General features: G+C 36.6%; 1 protein-coding gene across 1 annotated transcript in view; it reads left to right on the top strand.

The window, feature by feature from the left end:
- The window catches only part of POT1 (protection of telomeres 1), a 46,408-nt gene extending 27,660 nt beyond the window's left edge, over positions 1-18,748 (top strand). Inside the window, exons 12-19 of the mRNA XM_032221692.1 lie at positions 1,361-1,402; positions 2,476-2,632; positions 4,406-4,611; positions 7,912-8,047; positions 9,979-10,073; positions 11,189-11,280; positions 12,317-12,422; positions 18,520-18,748. Coding sequence (XP_032077583.1) covers positions 1,361-1,402; positions 2,476-2,632; positions 4,406-4,611; positions 7,912-8,047; positions 9,979-10,073; positions 11,189-11,280; positions 12,317-12,422; positions 18,520-18,629 — 944 coding nt within the window. The 3' untranslated portion in view covers positions 18,630-18,748. The remainder of the gene's footprint in view (positions 1-1,360; positions 1,403-2,475; positions 2,633-4,405; positions 4,612-7,911; positions 8,048-9,978; positions 10,074-11,188; positions 11,281-12,316; positions 12,423-18,519) is intronic.
- The last annotated feature ends 1,275 nt before the right edge of the window (positions 18,749-20,023 follow it).

Here is a 20,023-nt window from a genome sequence, read left to right as displayed (position 1 = left end):
ACAGAGGCCAAAAACAGGGCACGCGAAGGCCAAAAATGAGGCATGCGAAGGTGGCGATAGGCGACAACGGCAATCAGCAAAGGTGATCCCTGCAGCCTGCAACAGCTGATCAGTGGTATTCTGGGATACCATGCTCCTACTAAATCAGGCTGTGCTGAAGCTGACCAGGCTGTTTGCTGCAAGGAGACAAATTGCCGGGAGGCAGAGAACAAAGGGTGGGGGCTGGCAGGTGGATGGGGCTTCAGCAACATTTGTTCTATAAGACACAAAGATATTTCCACCCACTTTTGGGGGGGAGAAGTGTGTCTTATAGACCGAAAAATATGGTATTTATAGGAGAGGAATGAGAAACCTGTTGCTTCAAAGTTTTGCTGAGTAGCAGTCTTAGCCAGCATGTTCAATAGTGTAGAAGATACTGGAAAATAAAATTCAACAACCTCTGGAAAAGTACATATTCCTATTTTTATAATGTGGTTAAGCCCACTACTGTTCCTTTTCTTAATGCAAAACAAGATACAAGAAAAGCTAGAGCATTTTAGTAAAAACTGTACTGTACTGTAAATTTATTCACAGCAGAATCATATTTCATTTTGTAATGAATAGGTACATTAATATGAAGTAATAAATTCTGAGTTTCTATTTAGTACTTCTGTCTTGAAAATAAAATAAAATTCCAACAATGTATGCAAAAATCTACATTGGTAGAATTTTAAATTTAGAACACTTATTTCACCCTGCATTGCAAATAGTCTCGACTTCAGTTCATGGAGAGAGCTTTTGAAATTACAGTGGCACTCAAAAAAGTGACAATTTTTCACACTTATGACCATTGCAGCATCCCTACAGTTACATGATTTACATTTGGATGTTTGACAACTTTTTCATATTTATGACGGTTGCAGTATCCCGGGGTCATATGATCTCCTTTTGCAACTTTCTAAGAAGCAAATTCATTTGGGAAGACAGATTCACTTAATAATCATGTTACTAACTTAACAACTGCAATGATTCACTTAACAAACGTGGCAAGAAAAGTCGTATAATAGGGCAAAACTCACTTAACAAATGTCTCACTTAACAACATAAACTTTGGACTCCGTTATAGTTATAAATTGAGGACTATCTGTATATCCTCTGAAAATTGGAATAGATAATCCGCATGCGCAAGATTGCTAATCAAATCTGAAAATGAACCCCCAGTATCCATAATTATATGTGTTATTAATTAAAATTGAGCTCCACTATCTTACAGCACTACTTTTCCATCTCTGTATGTTATATTTCTTTTTCTTCCTGTTTATGTAAAACACTGATAGAAAAAAAGAAAATGAATTTCCCCTTTCCTTTTTCTTTTTTAAAGTAGGATCCTGTGTAGAAAGATGTCAGCAATTGTCTGTTACAGGTAAGAATTTCCATTAGGTATTCTGTCTATTTTGGACAATGGGACTTCCTGCCTAAAAAGAATAGTTGGCTTGGGGATATTTTAGAATAAAAAGGGATGCGGTGGCTCAGTGGCTAAGATGCTGAGCTTTTCGGTCAGAAAGGTCAGCAGTCGGACGGTTTGAATCCCTTTTGCCGCGTAACAAAATGAGCTCCTGTTACTTGTCCCAACTTCTGCCAACGTAGCAGTTCAAAAACATGTAAAACTGCAAGTAGAAAAATAGGAACCATATTTGGTGGGAAGGTAACAGCGTTCCATGTGCCTTTGGCACTTAGTCATGCCGGCCACATGACCACTGAGACGTCTTTGGGCAGCGCTGGCTTTTTGGCTTTGAAACGGAGATGAGCACTGCCCCCCCTAGAGTCAGGAATGACTAGCATATATATGTGAGGGAACCCTTTACCTATTTTAGAATAGCATGGGATGTATCAGCTAGAGCTACACAAATCACTGTGGGTGAGTTTAATAAATACTAAATTTATTTTATTTTATATATTATAAAATAAACAAACTGTAATAGGGCAGGAAGCGGGGGGGGGGCTGAGAGGAGCAGAAGTATTTTTTTGCTTCGTTAGGAAAACGTTGTGTCCCGGCCTGTAAAATAGTGAAACAAAACCTGATTACCAACCAGTTTTCCAAATTCTTAGATGCACTGATAGTCATATTAAAAATAATCACATGTATATTTTAAGAAAAATATATATAAATATTTGTTTAAATGTGGGGTATATCCATATACTAAAAGATGAGTGTAGAAATTAAATAGGAGAATTTATGAACATACACAAATGTTTAATACGCTGAAAATAAGTTTGTCCACTCTCAGTGCAACATGTTGTGATTTTACATGAGTAGTTGAACAGGACACATGCTTTTAAGTGGTCTATATACGTAGTTTAAACTTAAAACATTTGAAATACCAATTAATATAAATAAATGACAAATTGGGTAAAGCAGCTTAATGAAATTATTGAGGATGTTCGGGCATGCCATTTGTTTGTCCAAATGCTTTTTATCTGTTTATTGTTTTGTAGTATTAACAGATCACCAGCACTTTGATACAACTACACTGAATACTATCCGAATGAGCACCATTCCTCAAAACTATCGCATCAGAGCTCGGCTGCTTAAATTTGAACCTGAGAAGCTCTATCAGTCTGTAAAACTTCATTGCCCTCAGTGCCATGCATTGTAAGTGTCCACGTGACAAGGGATCTTGGTACCGATACCTTGTGAGTTGCTGGAGCTGTTGCAATTATTGCTTACAGGATAGAATTACATAATACATTTAATCCCCTGCAATTTAAAATGTACAATAATTTCATCATTTATTTTGATATTCAATATTTGATTGTTAATATTGCTATTTTATTTATTAAAGATTCTAAACTGCCACAATCAAAGCTTTGCCGTAAAAACACAAACACTAGAAGCTAAAATTTGAATGAATCATATCCAGTGAAGTCAAATACAATGCAGAATGAAAACACCATACAAGCTAGGCAGTCACAAGCGACTCATTCAGAGCCTAAAACGATATGAATGTTTGCAAGCAAGTGTTCTGATATATGCCAATCAAACTCAACATGCAGTTTTCTTGGTGGTGTTAGAGAAGATATTTACCATTGCCTTTTCCCTAGATGCTTTTTCACTTTCTCATCCACCTTACAACCCTGACATTTCTAGTCTCCCTTCCAAGCAATAACTTGGCCAATTTCATCTCATTTTTTGAGATTAGCTAGGCATTGCCAACATCTAGCTGCATTTGGCTGACCTAGTCTAGCCTCAAAAGCTAAGATTGGGCCTAGTTAATACCTGAATTTGATAATACCTAAGAATACCAAGATTAAGGCTAGATTGAGAAGTAAGAAAAGAAATCCAGGTTTTTCAATTTTTTGTAAAAAGTCTCTATACACTACCCAAACTCCCAAAAAAACCCCACACCTTCTACCCAAGAAAACTATGTGAATGTAACAATGGAAGTCATGAAGGGTTGAATTCCACTTGAGGGAGATGATATCTTTTAATATATGCCAATATATCTTTAGAATTCTTTTGTTTAAAAATTTACATATGCACGTATGTAAATAGTGTAGTATTTGAAAATTCAGCAATCTGGCAGGTTTTTAAAAATATTATTTTTTTAAAAAAAATTTGCTCCCAAATAAAATGGCAACAGCAAAACATTCAGAAAATCCACTAGTGAAAATGGACAGCCAGGGATCCAGCTGTGCAATGGCCTTTCAGATATCAGGGAGTGCTTTATGGGTAGAAATAGTGTGAGGTTACTTTTTGCCCAGCATGAAGTTACCTGTCTATTTGTGTTAATATAAAAGTGAGTCTTATTTTCTTTTGGGTCCCAAAATAAGCACTAGGGCTTATTTTCAGGGAAACACGATTTCCGGGTGATCAGCCCGGCTGGCTGCCCCAGCCCCCAGCATGGGCACAAGAGCTGACAACCGTTTGGGGACCGACGGTATCAGGCAGCAGCTGCAACCTGCTGGTGCCTTGGTCAACACACTCTGGGGCTGCATAGGCTATGCTGGCTACAGGCAAGCTGAAACACATGAAGATAAGCCTCCTGCAGCTGCCCACCACTCTGGCCCACTGACGCTTGGCATTCCTGCCGCCTTTGCAGCTCGTCCAGATTGCCTGTCTCACCCCCGCCTCTGCTTTCACCTACTGTTTGCACAGATACTTAACTCAACTGTGCTGTGCGGACTGCGGCCCTGCCAGACACACTCAACCTGTGCATGCTCACTGCTCCCTATGCTAGCCACACCCACCAAACCCCACACTAGGGCTTATTTTTGGGGTAGATCTTATTTTAGACACATTAAAAACAGGTTAGGTTTATTTTCTGGATAGGTCTTATTTTCAGGAAAAACGGTATTCATATTGTATCTATAGAAAAGTTACTTTAAGCACATTTCTGGTGTTCAATTGAGGTTGTAATTGTTTCAGGCAAGAAATCCCAGATGAGTCTGAACTTGATTCAATTTTACGAGAAGCTTCAGTGACGTGTTTAGATTCAAACTTGCAAAGCACTTCATTCTGCAGTTCTACTGTGTGGCGGGCTGAAAATCAGGAACCACGGAGGGTAGCTGTTCATTTTGTGGCACACAATGAACTATTTCATGATCCAGAGGACACTTTAGTTTTTCTAGAAGGTTAGTTAATTAACTGTGTACATTTCTTTGCTCATTATAATTATCTCTTATCCTAAAAACATTTCCATATCATCTGTTAACCCTCAAATACTTCTAATAAGCCAACAAAATTGAAGAGAATAGTTGTTCTATACGTTAGCAGTACATACACACATTTTTAGTTCTTACTACATAAGCACGCAAGGTCCCACCTTATTTTTTTCCTGTATTAAACTCAAAGACTCATACAGAATCTTGAAAATATGGAAAAGGAATATGCTAGTTCTATAAGCTTATATGCTTAAGTCTATTGCCTCTCTTTCTCTCATTTTTAAGAAAGTCTCATCTTCAACTGTGTCTGTAACTAATGATATACAGTGAAACCTTGAAATAATTGGTTCCTATTTAACACGTATCTTCAGATGCAATGGACCACATTCTATGCAGACATGCCTTCAAAATAACCAACAAGTCCCTTGTATTGTTGAGGCAAATTAAATTCCATCAATTTTCTTATAGCCATGATAACGTATATTATTTTCATAACCTAATTATGCAAATAATATTTTGTATGTTTTTGCATAATGATATTCTACAAATTATACGTATAAATAGTTGTGATTATGTATTTTTCTATTTAACAGATTTGGAAATAATGGACAACCCTCTCCTCCCCAATGGTCCATTAAAATTAGAATTCAGTGTATTTGAGATATTATCCTATACAGGTAGTCTTGTTTAGTGACTACAGTTGGGATCAGCAACTTGTTTATTTACTAAATAAAATTGCAACTGTGCTTATGATCTTACTTCGTTTCTTTTTGCTTTACATACCTCCAAAAGTCATAAATGAAAGGACTGGTCCCAGTTACTTTTTCATCACCATCATAACTGTGGACAGTTGCTCAATGAAGACTTTAAAATAGGATAAAAATAAGGAGTAGAAGATGCAGAAAAGAAAGAAAAAAGGGGAGAAAAGAGAAATAGAAAAGTGAGAATATGGGAATGAATAAAAGAAATACTATAGAAGTGACTTCCCACTTCACAGCAAATATAAACAATTTTAGTAATTTATCACAATGATGTCATCTTCCCATATCACATCTGTCATCTCTAATCCATAAAGCATGATCATTTCAATCCTGGTGTCAACAAAAGTCCATTAAAGATTTCTAGAGATAGCATATCTTTTTCTTTTTTTTTATGAGAATCTAGCTTTATATTCATAACTATCTTAATATTTAATCCATTTAAATAACATCATAGAACATTTCTCACCCTTTCTTATGAGATATTTCAAAACTTTAACAAGTCTCTAGCAAATCCAATATAGGAAAATTATCCAGGTAACTCGTTTGGTTTATTGTTGGTATATTCTTTTTAATTATTAAGGCATCAGGCTTTTTTATTTTGGGATGTCCACCATGACATCTTTTTACATGACATTCTTACAGCCTGTCACTTTTAGACCCAGTTTCAACTCAGTCTCAATCTTGCCAGGTAGAACATATTCCTCTTTCCTTATATCTTACAAACAGTTTCTCATAGAAGCAGATGTTCTGTTGACTATTAAGATTAACTTTTGTGACCTTTATTTAAAAGAAAAATATTCTTTAAAATTAGAATATTTTGCATTCTGTAATTGTGTCTTCTGTAATTCTGCCTCCTGCTGAGAGTCACCTTGTAGGGGAGATGGACACCATAAACATTTAATTAATTAATAAATTTAGTAAAATTGTAAATTGAGTTAATGTGGGGATTGGGGAGTCTTTTTTTTCGTAATTTTTAGTTCGGTCTAGTTTCCTTTGGCATCCAATTTTTAAAATCGTATCTTACTATTTTTTTTCAGATGTAGTTATTTGTGACCTGAATCATTAGGATAGAAAAATTAATCATAAGAAGAAGACGAATTAGATGGAACAAGGAAAATAAGGATATGAAGGAGAACTTGCAATAATAACAAAAACATTCTGAAATTTTAAAAATATCTTTAGCTATACAGCATACATATTATATATAATATACTGTATAATATATATATATTGTATAACTGTATATCTATTATACAGTGTGTGTGTGTGTAAATGTATATACACTATAAACTATAATATACATAATATATATTATATAATTATATATAGTATAATATCAGTTATGTTTATTTTATTTGTGGGTATGTGTGTATGTATATAATTGGAATATGCAATCGATCAGTCTTCCAGCTGATTAAAATGTGAGATGCAATGCCTTTCTTACTGCAAGCATACTTTTAACTTAAGCATCCTCTGGATGTCAGTATTCTCACAAAGATAAAATTGTATTCATACTTAAAAGCAAAGGCCTTGTAATATATTTAATTTTATAGGAACATATAAACCTTACTTCTGGAAGGAATTTAGGCACAGTCTACAAGATCATACCATCTCTGAGATACAGATGTGTTGGCCTGGTTTGACTTTTTATTGTTTTTAATCCTATTTGGCATTGCTTTCTCTGTAGTCTGCTCAATCTCCAGGATATAAACTGGAGGAAATAAACAAAATACAAATCAAGATAATAATCATTAAATGGAATGGCAACTATCCAAATAGATTGGTTATGCATAGCCATTAAGTCTGCCAATAGAAGGAAATTTCCTGCTAAAATGTGTCATTCAACTTTTCTGACAGCTTTTTAAATACCATATTTAACATTACAGAAGTGACTAACGTTTGTGGAAAAATCAAGTATGTTGTAATATAAACAAATTTGACATTATATATTGGAAGCTAGATTGGAATATGCCCATTTGGATTCTGCTGGGATTTTTAATGTATCCAGTGGAACAATCTCCAGCAATATTAATTAACTCCCCAACTTGTCAGTAAGATGGTATAAAATAGCCATCACCAGCCAGTTTCTCACAGTGGTCCATATTTCATGAAACACTCTCTAGGCAATCATTTGGAATTTGGAGATTTAGAGTCAATTGCATGTAGCACGGGTTTTTTTTCAATTCAATATATGGAAGTCTGAATTACTCCATAGTGTAGGATTATAGGTGATGGTTGAGGTTAGGAAGACTTTGTGTGGTGTGCTGAGATTTTTTTTAATGTAAATTTTTTTAAAAAATAATCTGAGTTGAATTTTAAATAGTCCACCTTTATTTCAACATTTAACAATCAGCTATGAAATGTTTGTATACCTCATCTACTACTAATCAGATGACATCTACATTTGTTTCCACAAACTACCAATGCATTAATGCCCAGGGATTAATGTGGTAATTCAGTGAATATAATACTATTTAAACAAAAATGATTGCCTTTAATTTTTTTATAGGAGGGACTCGAAATGAAATCTTGACATTCACTAGCAAATTTAAAGGAATTATACCAGTGACAGCCATAGAAGACTCTCTTGCGCTTTTGGATCTTTCAGTTCCATATTTTTGGGAAGGAAACATGCAGTATTATGGGTAAATGCAAACTTAAGCGTAAAGCAATATATGTATACATATTCAGCTTTGTTCACTTAATCAAATTTTGATGGTTAAACCTCTGATCTGCACATATGAAATGTTTGAGAAGCTATATTATAAATAAATTGAACAAATAATGAACTATAACAAATAGCTCAGGCTACATGGTTCAGTTTAATTTATCCTATAGTTGAACAAAATGATCATAGAAAATTATCTATGCGGTCAATAATAGACAGGGACTGGTTGACACATAATCAAATGAGCAAATTGAAAAAATATAACTGAAACTTTATGGATTACGGTGTTTCATCTATTACAGTATTATCCATTTGATGTTAGCTATGGAAAAGATTATATAATAATTTAGGGGGCTGGTGGGTGGGTGTGGCCAGCTTGATGTCACTTGTGTTGGGGTGCCTGTTGTGGCCCATGCACTCTGCCAGCAAAAATGGGCTCCTGAGTTCTGTTTTTGGCTTTGACAGCCTCCTGCAGCCCTCTGCCAGTGAAAGCAGAGCTCAGGAGGGCTACCCATGGGTCAGTCCTTTGCTATTTCCAGGGCAGCCCCGCAGGCCAGATCTAAGCACCCCGCAGGCCGAATCCAACCCTCAGGCCTTGAGTTTGCACCCCTGATCTGAGGCATTCATGATCTCCCAGTTTCTAGCCTGGTATCTTAACCACCAAAGTGCAGTACCCAGGATTCCCAAGCTGAATGTACACAAAAAAGGGCTTCTTCTCCCCCCCCCCCGTTTGTGTGTGTGTCACTGTTTAAAATTGTCAATAGTTTACAATTAGAAATTGTAATTACAAGTAATAGGTGTAAACAATGAATAAACTTCATTAACAGCATTCATAAAAATTCAAAATAAAATCAGCAAGACAAACATTAAAGCAATAACAGAAAGTAAAAAGTAATAATTAAAAAGTTTAAAAATCACAGAAGAATTGATACATTAAAAGTCTGGAAGAATGAAAAGTATCTTTGGCTGGTGCCAAAGACACAATAAGAATGGTGCCTCCCCAGAATGTTGGAAATGCGAATCAGTACACGAAACATATTACCATTTATGGTGGACCTGTGAGGAGACTAAAATTTTTTGGAAAAGGATCAAAAATTGGCTGGAGGCAATAACGGGTTAAAAGAGAATGGAAATCTGAAGTTTTTTTTAATTAGGAATAATGTCTGCGAAATACAAAAAAGAAATCCAGTATTTAATACTGCCCATAAATTGAAAAACAAATTAATTCCAAGCGAAGATGAAATAATAAGAAAGGTTATGGATTGTGCTGAAATGGGCAAACTAACTAAAGAAATCCAGGGAAAAGAAGAATCAGAATTCTACCAGATATGGGATAAATGGTATGGATAGATGGAGGAAAGAAACAAAACTCAATGAAGGAATATCACAAAACTCAAAAAATAGTAGTTATGAGTAAAATAAGAGGGTTAAGAATAGTGAAATCCAAATGAAATACAATAGAAGGGGAAATAATATAAGGTGAGCGGTATCGATTGATAATTGCTATTAGAAAGAACAGGAAGCTCCTGTTCGTATTGTATTGTGTCTAAGTTTTGTGTGGGTGTATTTTACATGTTTGTTAATTAAAAAAAAAAGAATGGTGCCAGATATACCTAAGAGCCAGTTTGGTATAATGGTTAAGGCATTAAAACTAGAAATTGAAAACAGTAAATAGATTTTTAGGAACACCCTGATGTTCAATTCTCTGCATGTCCTTTAGATTGTATGGCCAAATAATTTATTTTTGTGGGCAATGATTAATAAAAACCATTACTTTCCGGTGCTTTATTAAAAGAAAAACCTGCGTTTAAAGCAGTGGGAAATTTCCTATCAATAAGCATGATGTTGAGACCAGCTGAATCTATGAGTTATGGTGATTTCTAATTGATATTTTGTTCCAAATGCTAGGTGCAAGCACTGTTCCAAACCTAAGGCTATGGAAAGTCTGGCTGGTCTTGCTTCACAGGACAATCCATCTTGGGAACATACTTCTATAGCACAAGGTTATGTGATATTCTTCTGCTATTCAATAATATTGGACTTTCATTCATCAGTTTATGTGTAACTTAAAGTAGCAAAATTATTTCAGCAGGGAAAGAAATGCCTACATCTGTCTTGCTTATAAAGGTGAATTTTATGATAGATGCCACAAGATGGTTATATTGTGCAGCATATTTACAGTAGAATATCCACAGGTGAAAAAAGGGAGACAATACATTTAGCTAAATTTTAAAAATAGGCTATAAACAAAGCACTTTGTGGAAATACAACATGCATGATTTTATATTCTTTTGTTTATTCTGGTATTACTTAAATAAGGCATAGTAATCCAAAAGAAATAGAAAGTAGATATAACCCAAAGCAGAGTTAGTAATTTGCAAATAATTACATCATTCCATCAAAACCACTGAATAGTTTTATGAAAGTTTACAGGCTAAATTTTTATACCACATTTTTTTTTTGGCATTACATTCCAATGAGCAGTATACTTTCTAGACTTTAAATATTTATCAACATATGCCACACCTTCTACTCTGGAAAGTTTTTTCTGTTTTTTCTTTTATTTATATAAGACATAAAATTCAATTTCAATCAAATGGTGTCTGGTACAATTATTTTTAGGAATTCATAATCAAAATGTTTACAATAGGTATTTATCACAACAATATTAATTCTATAATAATGATAATATTTTACTTGTTTACCTTGTTTGGTCAAGGGGTTACAAATGAATGAGTCAGTTCTGTTTCAGTGGCATATGGAAATAGTAGAATAGTACAGTAGAATATCCACAGGTGAAAAAAGGGAGACAATACATTTAGCTAAATTTTAAAAATAGGCTATAAACAAAGCACTTTGTGGAAATACAACATGCATGATTTTATATTCAGCTCAAGTATGCTAGGTTGCATTCTAGACACTTAGTATATGTGTGTCCACAAGAGCCAAGATCTCCTTCTTCAGTTTTTCTATATGAGATTTCAACCAATAGCCCTTGACCTCATTAGACTTTTTAAAAAATAATTAAATTTATATTTATTTACTAAATGCTGCTGTTATTAAGCTCTTCTTGCCTTGAGTCATTTTTAAATAACATTTTTGGTCTGCTTCTGCGTAGAGTTGGGAATTGTACCTCTCGAGTACGTCTTTGTGATGAAGTTTACATTGGATGATGGAACAGGAACATTGGATGTATATCTCCTGGACACTGTAAGAGAATAGACTATGGGTCTCTTGACTTAATTAGACTAAATCTAAACTTATATTTGATCAAAGCTATTTTTGTAACAAAGTGAAGATGGCAAGGACTATGTAGTAATTAAAAACACATCTCAATTCCATGTACAGTTGATTGAAAAATAAGCATATCCAAGTCCTTTTGTAAATAGAGAAAGGAGAATACCTGCACTGAGCTTGTGTCAACCTGTTTACTTATTTTCCAATCAGTCCTGGAAAATCCTTCTGTTTTTTCCCCCCTATTTTAAATATATCCTTAATTCACTGGGACACTTTTGTAAATAAATAATTTATTTAATAAAAATAGAACATAATAGAATAGAATTGAATAGAATACTTTATTGACCAAGTGTGATTAGACACACAATGAATTTGTCTCTGGTGCAAAAGCTCCAGTGTACATATAAATAACAAGATAATATAATCAGTGTACATACAAACAGAATTTATACACAAACATCAAGGTAATATAATCATAAGATACTAACAGGAGAAGGTAGTGGAAAAGATTAGAATGATAATACTAATACAGCCATACTGTATTATTGTATTACCCATATAGCCGTTGATAAATATTCTTAGAAATAAGACAATACTATGGTAATTAGGTGTTCAGTGATGGCACAAGGGAAAAAACTATCTTTGTATCTAGTTGTTTTGGGATGTAATTCTTTCTAACATTGTCCTGATGGGAGAAGTTGAAAAGGTTTGTGTGGATATTTTCTCAGCCCCTCTTCCTGACCTGTGCAGAGTACAGGTGCTCAATGGAAGGCAGGCTGGTTGCAATTGTTTTTCCTGGAGTCCTAACTATCTGTTGAAGTCTCTGTCTGTCCTGTTTTATTGTTGTACCAAACAGCAACCAAACATGAGAAAACAAAATAAAAAGCTTTTATTAAAACATAAAATTAATTTGTACTTTATGACTTTCAGTTCTTATTCCAAAATGAAATCTTTGGAAGAAAAAAAGGCTGTTTAATAATGTCAACATTATTTTTATTCTTTCTTCCAGAAAAAATTCTTCCGCATTCCAGCTTCTAAAGTCTTATTCAATAATATATTGCAAGAGAATATGGAGATCATTATGCGTAGGCTTTGCCCTGCAGGCAGAACCCTAGGTAAGGAATTTATATTGATGAAACTATGCAGATATTCTTTCATTATGCACCTTTTCACATATCGTGTTATATTTGTCTGTTACATCTGTCTTCATACTGCAATTTGTCCTAACCCTAAGGACGGGAAAATAAATAAATTAACATATTTTCTAACTGCATAATAAATCCCTTTGGTTACGTTCTGTAAAGACAGCCATTTATATATTAGATTCTTCCAATGTTAAACATTTCATTAAGGATAATATACCTGTAGGCTCATACCTAATCATTAGCTTATTACAGTTAGTTGCCATGAGAATATAATTGAGATCTTTCTGATTAACAACATCGTAAAAGGGCTCTGGTTACTGATGTAGGCTTTTGGTCAGAATGGACTTCTAGATATCTACTAGAACTGCAAAAAAGGAATGAAAGCTGTAGGTTGAGAGACAAAAGAAGGAAGGTGTTGAACTATCTCCCATTTCATCTTTCTATCCTTTTTAAAATGGCAGAGTTGACACATTCAGTTAAGCCAGTGGTCGGCAAACTCATTAGTCAACAGAGCCAAATATCAACAGTACAACGATTGAAATTTCTTTTGAGAGCCAAAAGAAGGTGTGGCCTGTTTTGTGGGAGTGGCTTGGCGGTCATGTGACCAGGTGGGCATGGCCAACTTGAAAATGTGGTGAAGCTCACTTAACGACGCTCTTGCTTAGCAACGAACATTTTGGGTTCAATAGTGCTCATAAGTTCTCTTTGTTTTTCTTTCTTTCTTTTATCTCTCTCCCTCTTTCTTTCTCTTTCTCTTTTTCTTTCTGTCCCTCTCTCTGTCTGTCTCTCTGTGTGGCTCTTTGTCTCTCTCTCCCTCCCTACCTCTCTGTCTCTCTATGTTATTTTCTCTCTGTGTCTGTCTATCTGTCTCTCTCTGCATCTCTCTATCTCTCTCCTCCCTCCCCCCATCTCTGCCACTGTGTGTGTGTGTCTGTCTGTTTTCTGTCTGTCTCTCACTCATTCTCTCTGTGTGTGTCTCTGTCTTTCTCCCTCTGTCTCTCTCCCCTCCCTTCCTCTCTCTCTGTCACTCTCTGTATATATGTGTGTGTGTGTCTGTCTCTCATTCACTCACTTAATCACTCACTGTGTGTGTCTCTGTCTGTCTGTCTGTCCCTCCCTCCCCCTCTTTGTCTCTCTCTCTCTCTCTGTGTCTGTCTGTCTCTCTCACTCACACACAAAACTGTGGTCACCTTGTTGAGTGTTCCAATTACATTTGAAACACTCAACAACTGGCCTGCATTTATGGTTTTTTGCAGCATTCTGCAGTCATAGGACCAAAATATATGGTTAAAAGTACCTGGCAGCGGCATTTTTCCCCGGGGGCCCCCGCAGAACATCCCAAGACCAATGCCACCATATCTCCCCTCTTCGAGGACAGGTCCTCCTCAGAAGGACAGGGCCTCTGTGGTCCGCCTCGCATTTCTCGTCTTCCAGCTGCGGCCCCACTCCATGGAAAACATAGGCGCGCGCACGCCCCGTGCAATTACAATTTGGAGCAGGACCAAAGCCCTTCTCCCAACTGGCCCTTCTTCCCTCGAAGGGCTTCGGAGGAAAGCTTCTGCAGAAGCCTGGGCGAGTGAGAACAAGTTCCCGCCATTACGAAGTCTCCAAGACTGTAATTGTACAGGCTGTGCGCTCGCCTATGTTTTCCACGGCGTGGAGCAGCGGCGAGGCTTTGCGCAGCCGGCGAAGACGAACGCGAGGGGACGCCGCCCCTGCAGATAGCCTCCAGAGTCATCACCGGCCATGCAAAGTCTCGCCGCTGCTCCACATGGTATTTTGTGGAGGAACCACACTCAAGGGGCCAAAGAGCCGCATGTGGCTCGTGAGCTGCAGTTTGCCGACCACTGAGTTAAGCAGTGCTATTTATCGGGATCTTGGAAGCGTGCCTTCTCTGCTACATTGCTCTCTGTAAGGAGGTTCCCCCTAAGATCCAAATAGCTCCCAGTCTGCTGGGGGCCTGAAGATCTATTTCCTTGCCTAGGCTGTTGGCAAGGATGATTAAACCTTCCTTTTAAGTTAGGTTGTTTTCTTTTGTTTCTACCTGGTTTATTATTCTGCTATGTCTACCTTTTTTAGTTTCTGCTCATGTTTAAATCATTTGTAAATTAATGTCAAGCAGCATATACATTTAATCATCATCATCACAAAATATAAAGACCTCCAGATAGACGTAGGATGACTAGCAAAAGAAATCAAAGATAATACCAATAGTAATAGGAGTCTTGGTGCAATCCCAAAACATATGGAGCACCACTTGAATGCCACTTGGCATTAACAAAATCACCATCAATCAATTGCAAAAAGCAGCTTTATTTGGAACAGCTTCCATCCTAAGACATTCAATATTATTAAACAACAATACCTGCCTATCCCAGGTTATTGGGAAGGACTCAATAGCTGGACAAAAGGGCCAAAACCATATTGAGTTTGAGTTTGAGTTTATTATTTATAGGCCGCCCTTTTCCCTGAGGGGACTCAGGGCGGCTTACAATTTATAGGGAAGGGGGGGAACAAAACAATAAAACAATAAACATGAAAACAGTGCAAGTAAAAATAAAACACAACATTCATCATTCGGGTGGGGGCGAGTTACGATCTTTATCCCCAGGCCTGACGGGATAGCCAGGTCTTGAGGGCTGTGCGGAAGGTCTGGAGGGTGGTGAGGGTACGAATCTCCACGGGGAGCTCGTTCCAGAGGGTCGGAGCTACTACTGAAAAGGCTCTCCTCCGCGTAGTTGCCAGTCGGCACTGACTGGCAGATGGAACTCGGAGGAGGCCTAATCTGTGCGATCGAATATTGAATTTCTGGTTGATTATGTTACCATTAATCATAATATCTTGATTATTACTAGTTGCAGGAGAAGAAATCGCCGAAAAATAGTGGAGTTCTAATGTGGCGTTTGCAATAGAGATATAAAGTGAATAGAGAAAATGTGGTTTATGAAATAAGAAAGCAAGGGAAAATTAGAATAAAACTATCCAGTACCAGATACCTTGGAATCATATTCTTAGATATTATTTCTGAGCAAGGAAAATAACAGCAGTAATGACTAGAATTCTCTATTCTAGAATTATCTAGAACCGTGATGGCGAACCTAGGGCACTTGTGCCCTAGTTCAGCTCTACCACACATGCATGCGTGCGTGCATCCCATTGGCCAGCTGGTCATCAGGTCTCTGCCACACATGTGGGGGGGCATGCGGGGACCATGCGTGCATGCACAGGACGGGACGCTTGCGGGGGAGCCACATGCGTATGCAGGGTGTGGGTGGGGCACATGCGGGGGCAGGGGGAGCACACTCATACAAGGGGACCTTGTGCACATTGCATTTTGGGGTTTGGGTGGATTTGCACATGCGCACTTTGGGCACTCGGTCCAGAAAAGGTTAGCCATCACTGCTCTAGCGTAACAGAAGCACAAAGGGATCCATAAAAAGAACAATTTTTGCCTCTCTCTGACAGGAAGAACAAGGAGCCAGTGAAATCACTTTTCTATGGTAGGGAGGTAATGCTCCTAACTTCTGAACAATGACAACATAAACTCTTAATATGAAAGCAGTCCTTCAGATATTCCAGCAAAAATTGCTAGCCAAGATGTTGAATTGTATCCAAAAAGTAATTGGAACCTATAACTAACTAACTAACTAACTAACTAACTAACTAACTAACTAACTAACTAACATACATAGATACATACATACATACATACATACATACATACATACATACATACATACATACATACATACATACATGGAAAATGTTAGTTGAAAAGTGTCATTCTTGATATTCTGGCAATGTTTTGACTTGAATAAGACAAGCTATTACAGCATGTATGTACAAAACTGCTGCTATCAAGTATAACAAAGGAAAGCCTATTAACATATTTTGGAATCATTTTTATGTACTAACATGAAAGCCAGCATAGAGAGCTGCCAAATTCCGGTTTCTATAGGTAGAAAGATGCAATATAAATGTGATTACTTCCAAGCTAATTTTCAAAAGCCTAAGTAGGATGTGGACCATGTTGCCAATTTTTTTCACAAACCAAGGTCAGAAACCAGTTGGTATGAACCTAAACAATTAGCTTCATCCATGATGGTCTCAAAATAAATCACAATTCACTCAGTGACCTTTGTTGGAGAATTGCAGATCAAAAATACCTCAGTGATTTGCCTTGAGATGTATTGAAGCATTGACGTTTACTGAAAAGTTCTGCCTGAAATATTTTGTAATTTAGTAAACTTTGTTTGACAGGAAATCAAGACTTAATTTTTCTCTTTTTCATTGAAACATTTGCAAAAGCTATGCTTTTATGTTGGTTATTTCATTTTGAATGTATCCAGTTCAGAGGAGGGGTTATATTCTTCCATTCAATCAAATCCGATCCTTGAGGACTGCTTGTACAAGTCCCTGCAGGTTGTTTTTGTTTTTTTCAGAAGTGGGAAAACCTTCCTAGGGCCGAGAGACAGTGATTGGCCCATGGTCTGTTCTTGGAAAAGATAATAGAATCCTTTTTTTTCCACCATCACCACTACACACACACACACCCAAAAAATATTATTAGGGCAATTTGGGGATTTTTTTTTCTTTGAAGTCCTTGTTCACAGTTACTGGAGATCTATCCTTTAAATTTGTCATTTCATAACTTAAAATATACAATCCCAGATCATTTACAATTCCAGTTCACTATATGCCGTATTTTTCAGACTATGAGATGCACTCTCCCTCCCACCAGAAAAAGTGAGTGGAAATGTCTGTGCATCTTATAGAGTGAATATTGTGGCAGGGGAAGGGGGTTGTTGCAGCGCAGATCAGGTGGGGATCACTGCCGCCTATTGCTGTCACCACCCATTCGCCGCCAATCGTTTTAAATGGGCAGCTCATCTCAGTTGACCGGTGGTGGACACAACGGAGCAGAGCCCTGACAAGCCATGTGCTGGGACTGCAATAATGTGCTGAAGCTGACCAGACTGTTTGCTGCAAGGAAGCTAACCAGATGAATGTTGGGAGGTAGAGGCAGATATATATATATATATTCTTGTTTTCCTCCTCTAAAGCTAATGTGTGCCTTATAGTCAGAAAAAATACAGTCTACCAAATCATTGACTTATAGTCTGAGAAGGACCGGTAGACATGACAGTGAAATGTGGATTCCATAAAACTAATTAGTGAAAAGAGCTGCTATACTTGAAAACTAGATGAAGACATGGCAGATTAAGCCTAATTGGATAGAAGAGGCCTTTGGGACAGCAAAACATATGCTTTGATTTTCAGTAAAGTTGATGAATCTTGAAGAGTGAATATATAGAAACTTTGCAAGAGAAGATCTATGTTGCATTGGAGAAAAGGAGTATTCTCAATAGTGGAGTCCTATTCTTTTTTATGTGACACTTCCATTATGTTCGATATAAGAACTACATTGCATTGTGAGATGTTAACCATGTCAGACAAAATCACACATAAAATGATTTGCTGTCCCTTCAAACAAAGTCACAGATGGTGTAAGTTGTCTTTTCTAATCTTTATAAATGCTTTTCTTCCCATAAGCCTCACAAAAAGATTTATAAACCTAAATGCAATCTGTGCATTCGCCAGCAGGATTAGTCTTGTTTGCTGCAAAAGTAGTTTATATTCCACACTATATATATTGTGTTTGTGAATTAAAGATGTGTGATGTTTTTGAGGAAGAGGACAGACCATTAAGGGCAAAAGCTAGCTTCTGCATAATGTTTTGTTGTATCGACAAGTTATTTCTGTAAGAGAAAGGACTGCAATTGAATTCATGGCATGCAACGGGAATTCTAAGAAATAGATATTCCTCTTTATAAGGACAAATATCTGATACAATCACAACTGTCATTTGAGATATATGAATTTTATGATGAGATTTTTTTAGCTAATTATTTTCTACATTTATTTCACAAGGTGACACTCCGGTGAAGTACTTTGACCATTCAGTTAATGTTTCCAGCCTTGTAAAATCTATTTTGAAATAGGCCATATTGATTAAGTACAATATACAAAAAAAATCCCTCTCATTTCATTTGCCTTTCATTTATAGATGACTTTCCATGGCTTGAATGCTTCATCAAATCTTACTATATCCGAGATGGAACAGAACACAGACGTTGCTATCAAATTTTTGATACTACAGTTGCGGAAGGTATCTGAGATCTAACTGCTGAGAAGATCCAAAGGTTACCTTTATTTGAATAAATAAGCAGAAGAGGTTTTTTTAATGTATGTTTCTATCATGTTCATAAATAAAGAACTTACCTGAGAGTATAATATTTAAATGGGATGTGTTCTATTTTTCTCTACAGAAAACCTATCCCTCTTCTTTGACATTTCTTTGCATTTTTTCAGGATAATTTAATGAACATTAAGTTACTATACTACTATTGCATCCAAATTCTTAATCTCTATAACCACCCCAAATCCTGAATGTTTCACAATCCTTTAAACTATTTTTTTTCTTGTGTGAGGTGTAAGCACAACTGCTCTATAGGTAGTTCTCCATGATACTAATTGGGACTGGAAGCTCCATTATTAAGCAACATGGTCACAAGTTGAAACACTGTGTGACCACACCGCTTAGCAATGGTAGTTTTGGCAGTCTCTGTTGCCATTGTTAAGTGAGGACATCATAGGTCGTTAGCAATAGCACTTAGACTTATATACCACTTCATAGAGGTTTACAGCCCTCTCTAAGTGATTTACAGAGTCAGTGTATTGTCTCTAACAGTCTGGGGCCTCATTTTACCAATCTCAGAAGGATGGAAGGCTGAGTTAACCTTGAGCCCATCAGGTTCGAATTGCTGATAGTGGGCAAAATTAGTCTGCAATACTTGATTCTAACTACTGTACCACCATGACTGATTAAGTGAAAACCTCATACGACTTGCAACTTTCTGCCAGGTTTTGATTTGACTTGCTTCTCGAAAGCCAGTAGGGAAGGTCACCAATCACAGTCTGACTGTGACTGTGATTGGTGACATGACTACTGTGACTGTCATTCAGTGCCACAGGAAGTTTGAATGGTCATTAAACCAGGACCACCTATATTTGATTCATAAGCTATTCTGAGTCCAGTTTAACTGCTGTCATATCAGAGGACTTCGATGTAAGAAGGGTAAGAACTAGGAAGTACAAATTTAAGTTCATTAAAGCAAAATATGCTTAAAAGAGATACAGCTACAGCTTTTGTATGCAAAGGATCTCCACCAGTACTACATGGTTTCCATATAATTACTGTAATTATTTCAATGCAGTAAGTCCATTTACAATTTAGTTTGGGTGTTTAAAATACAGTCAGCTTTATATTTTATTATTCCAAAACAATGAAGCAATTTCTTTTATGCAGAAAGAAGAAAAAACCAGGAGCTAAAGCTGTAATGCCCACTCACTAGAATGCTCCTGATTGTGCATATAAAACACATGCATTAAAGTAATAGTATTTGAATCAAAGATGTGATATAGGCATACATTAGGGGATGATTAAATTACGGGGAAAAATTTAATACTAAATCCTTTCATTAAGTGATGCACTTGGTTGCGTTTTAATG

The sequence above is a fragment of the Thamnophis elegans genome, chromosome 7, assembly GCF_009769535.1.
Source record: "Thamnophis elegans isolate rThaEle1 chromosome 7, rThaEle1.pri, whole genome shotgun sequence".
Classification (NCBI taxonomy): domain Eukaryota; kingdom Metazoa; phylum Chordata; class Lepidosauria; order Squamata; family Colubridae; genus Thamnophis; species Thamnophis elegans.
The sequence above is the reverse complement of the archived record's forward strand: the minus strand, read 5'-3'. Positions and strand labels throughout refer to the sequence as shown.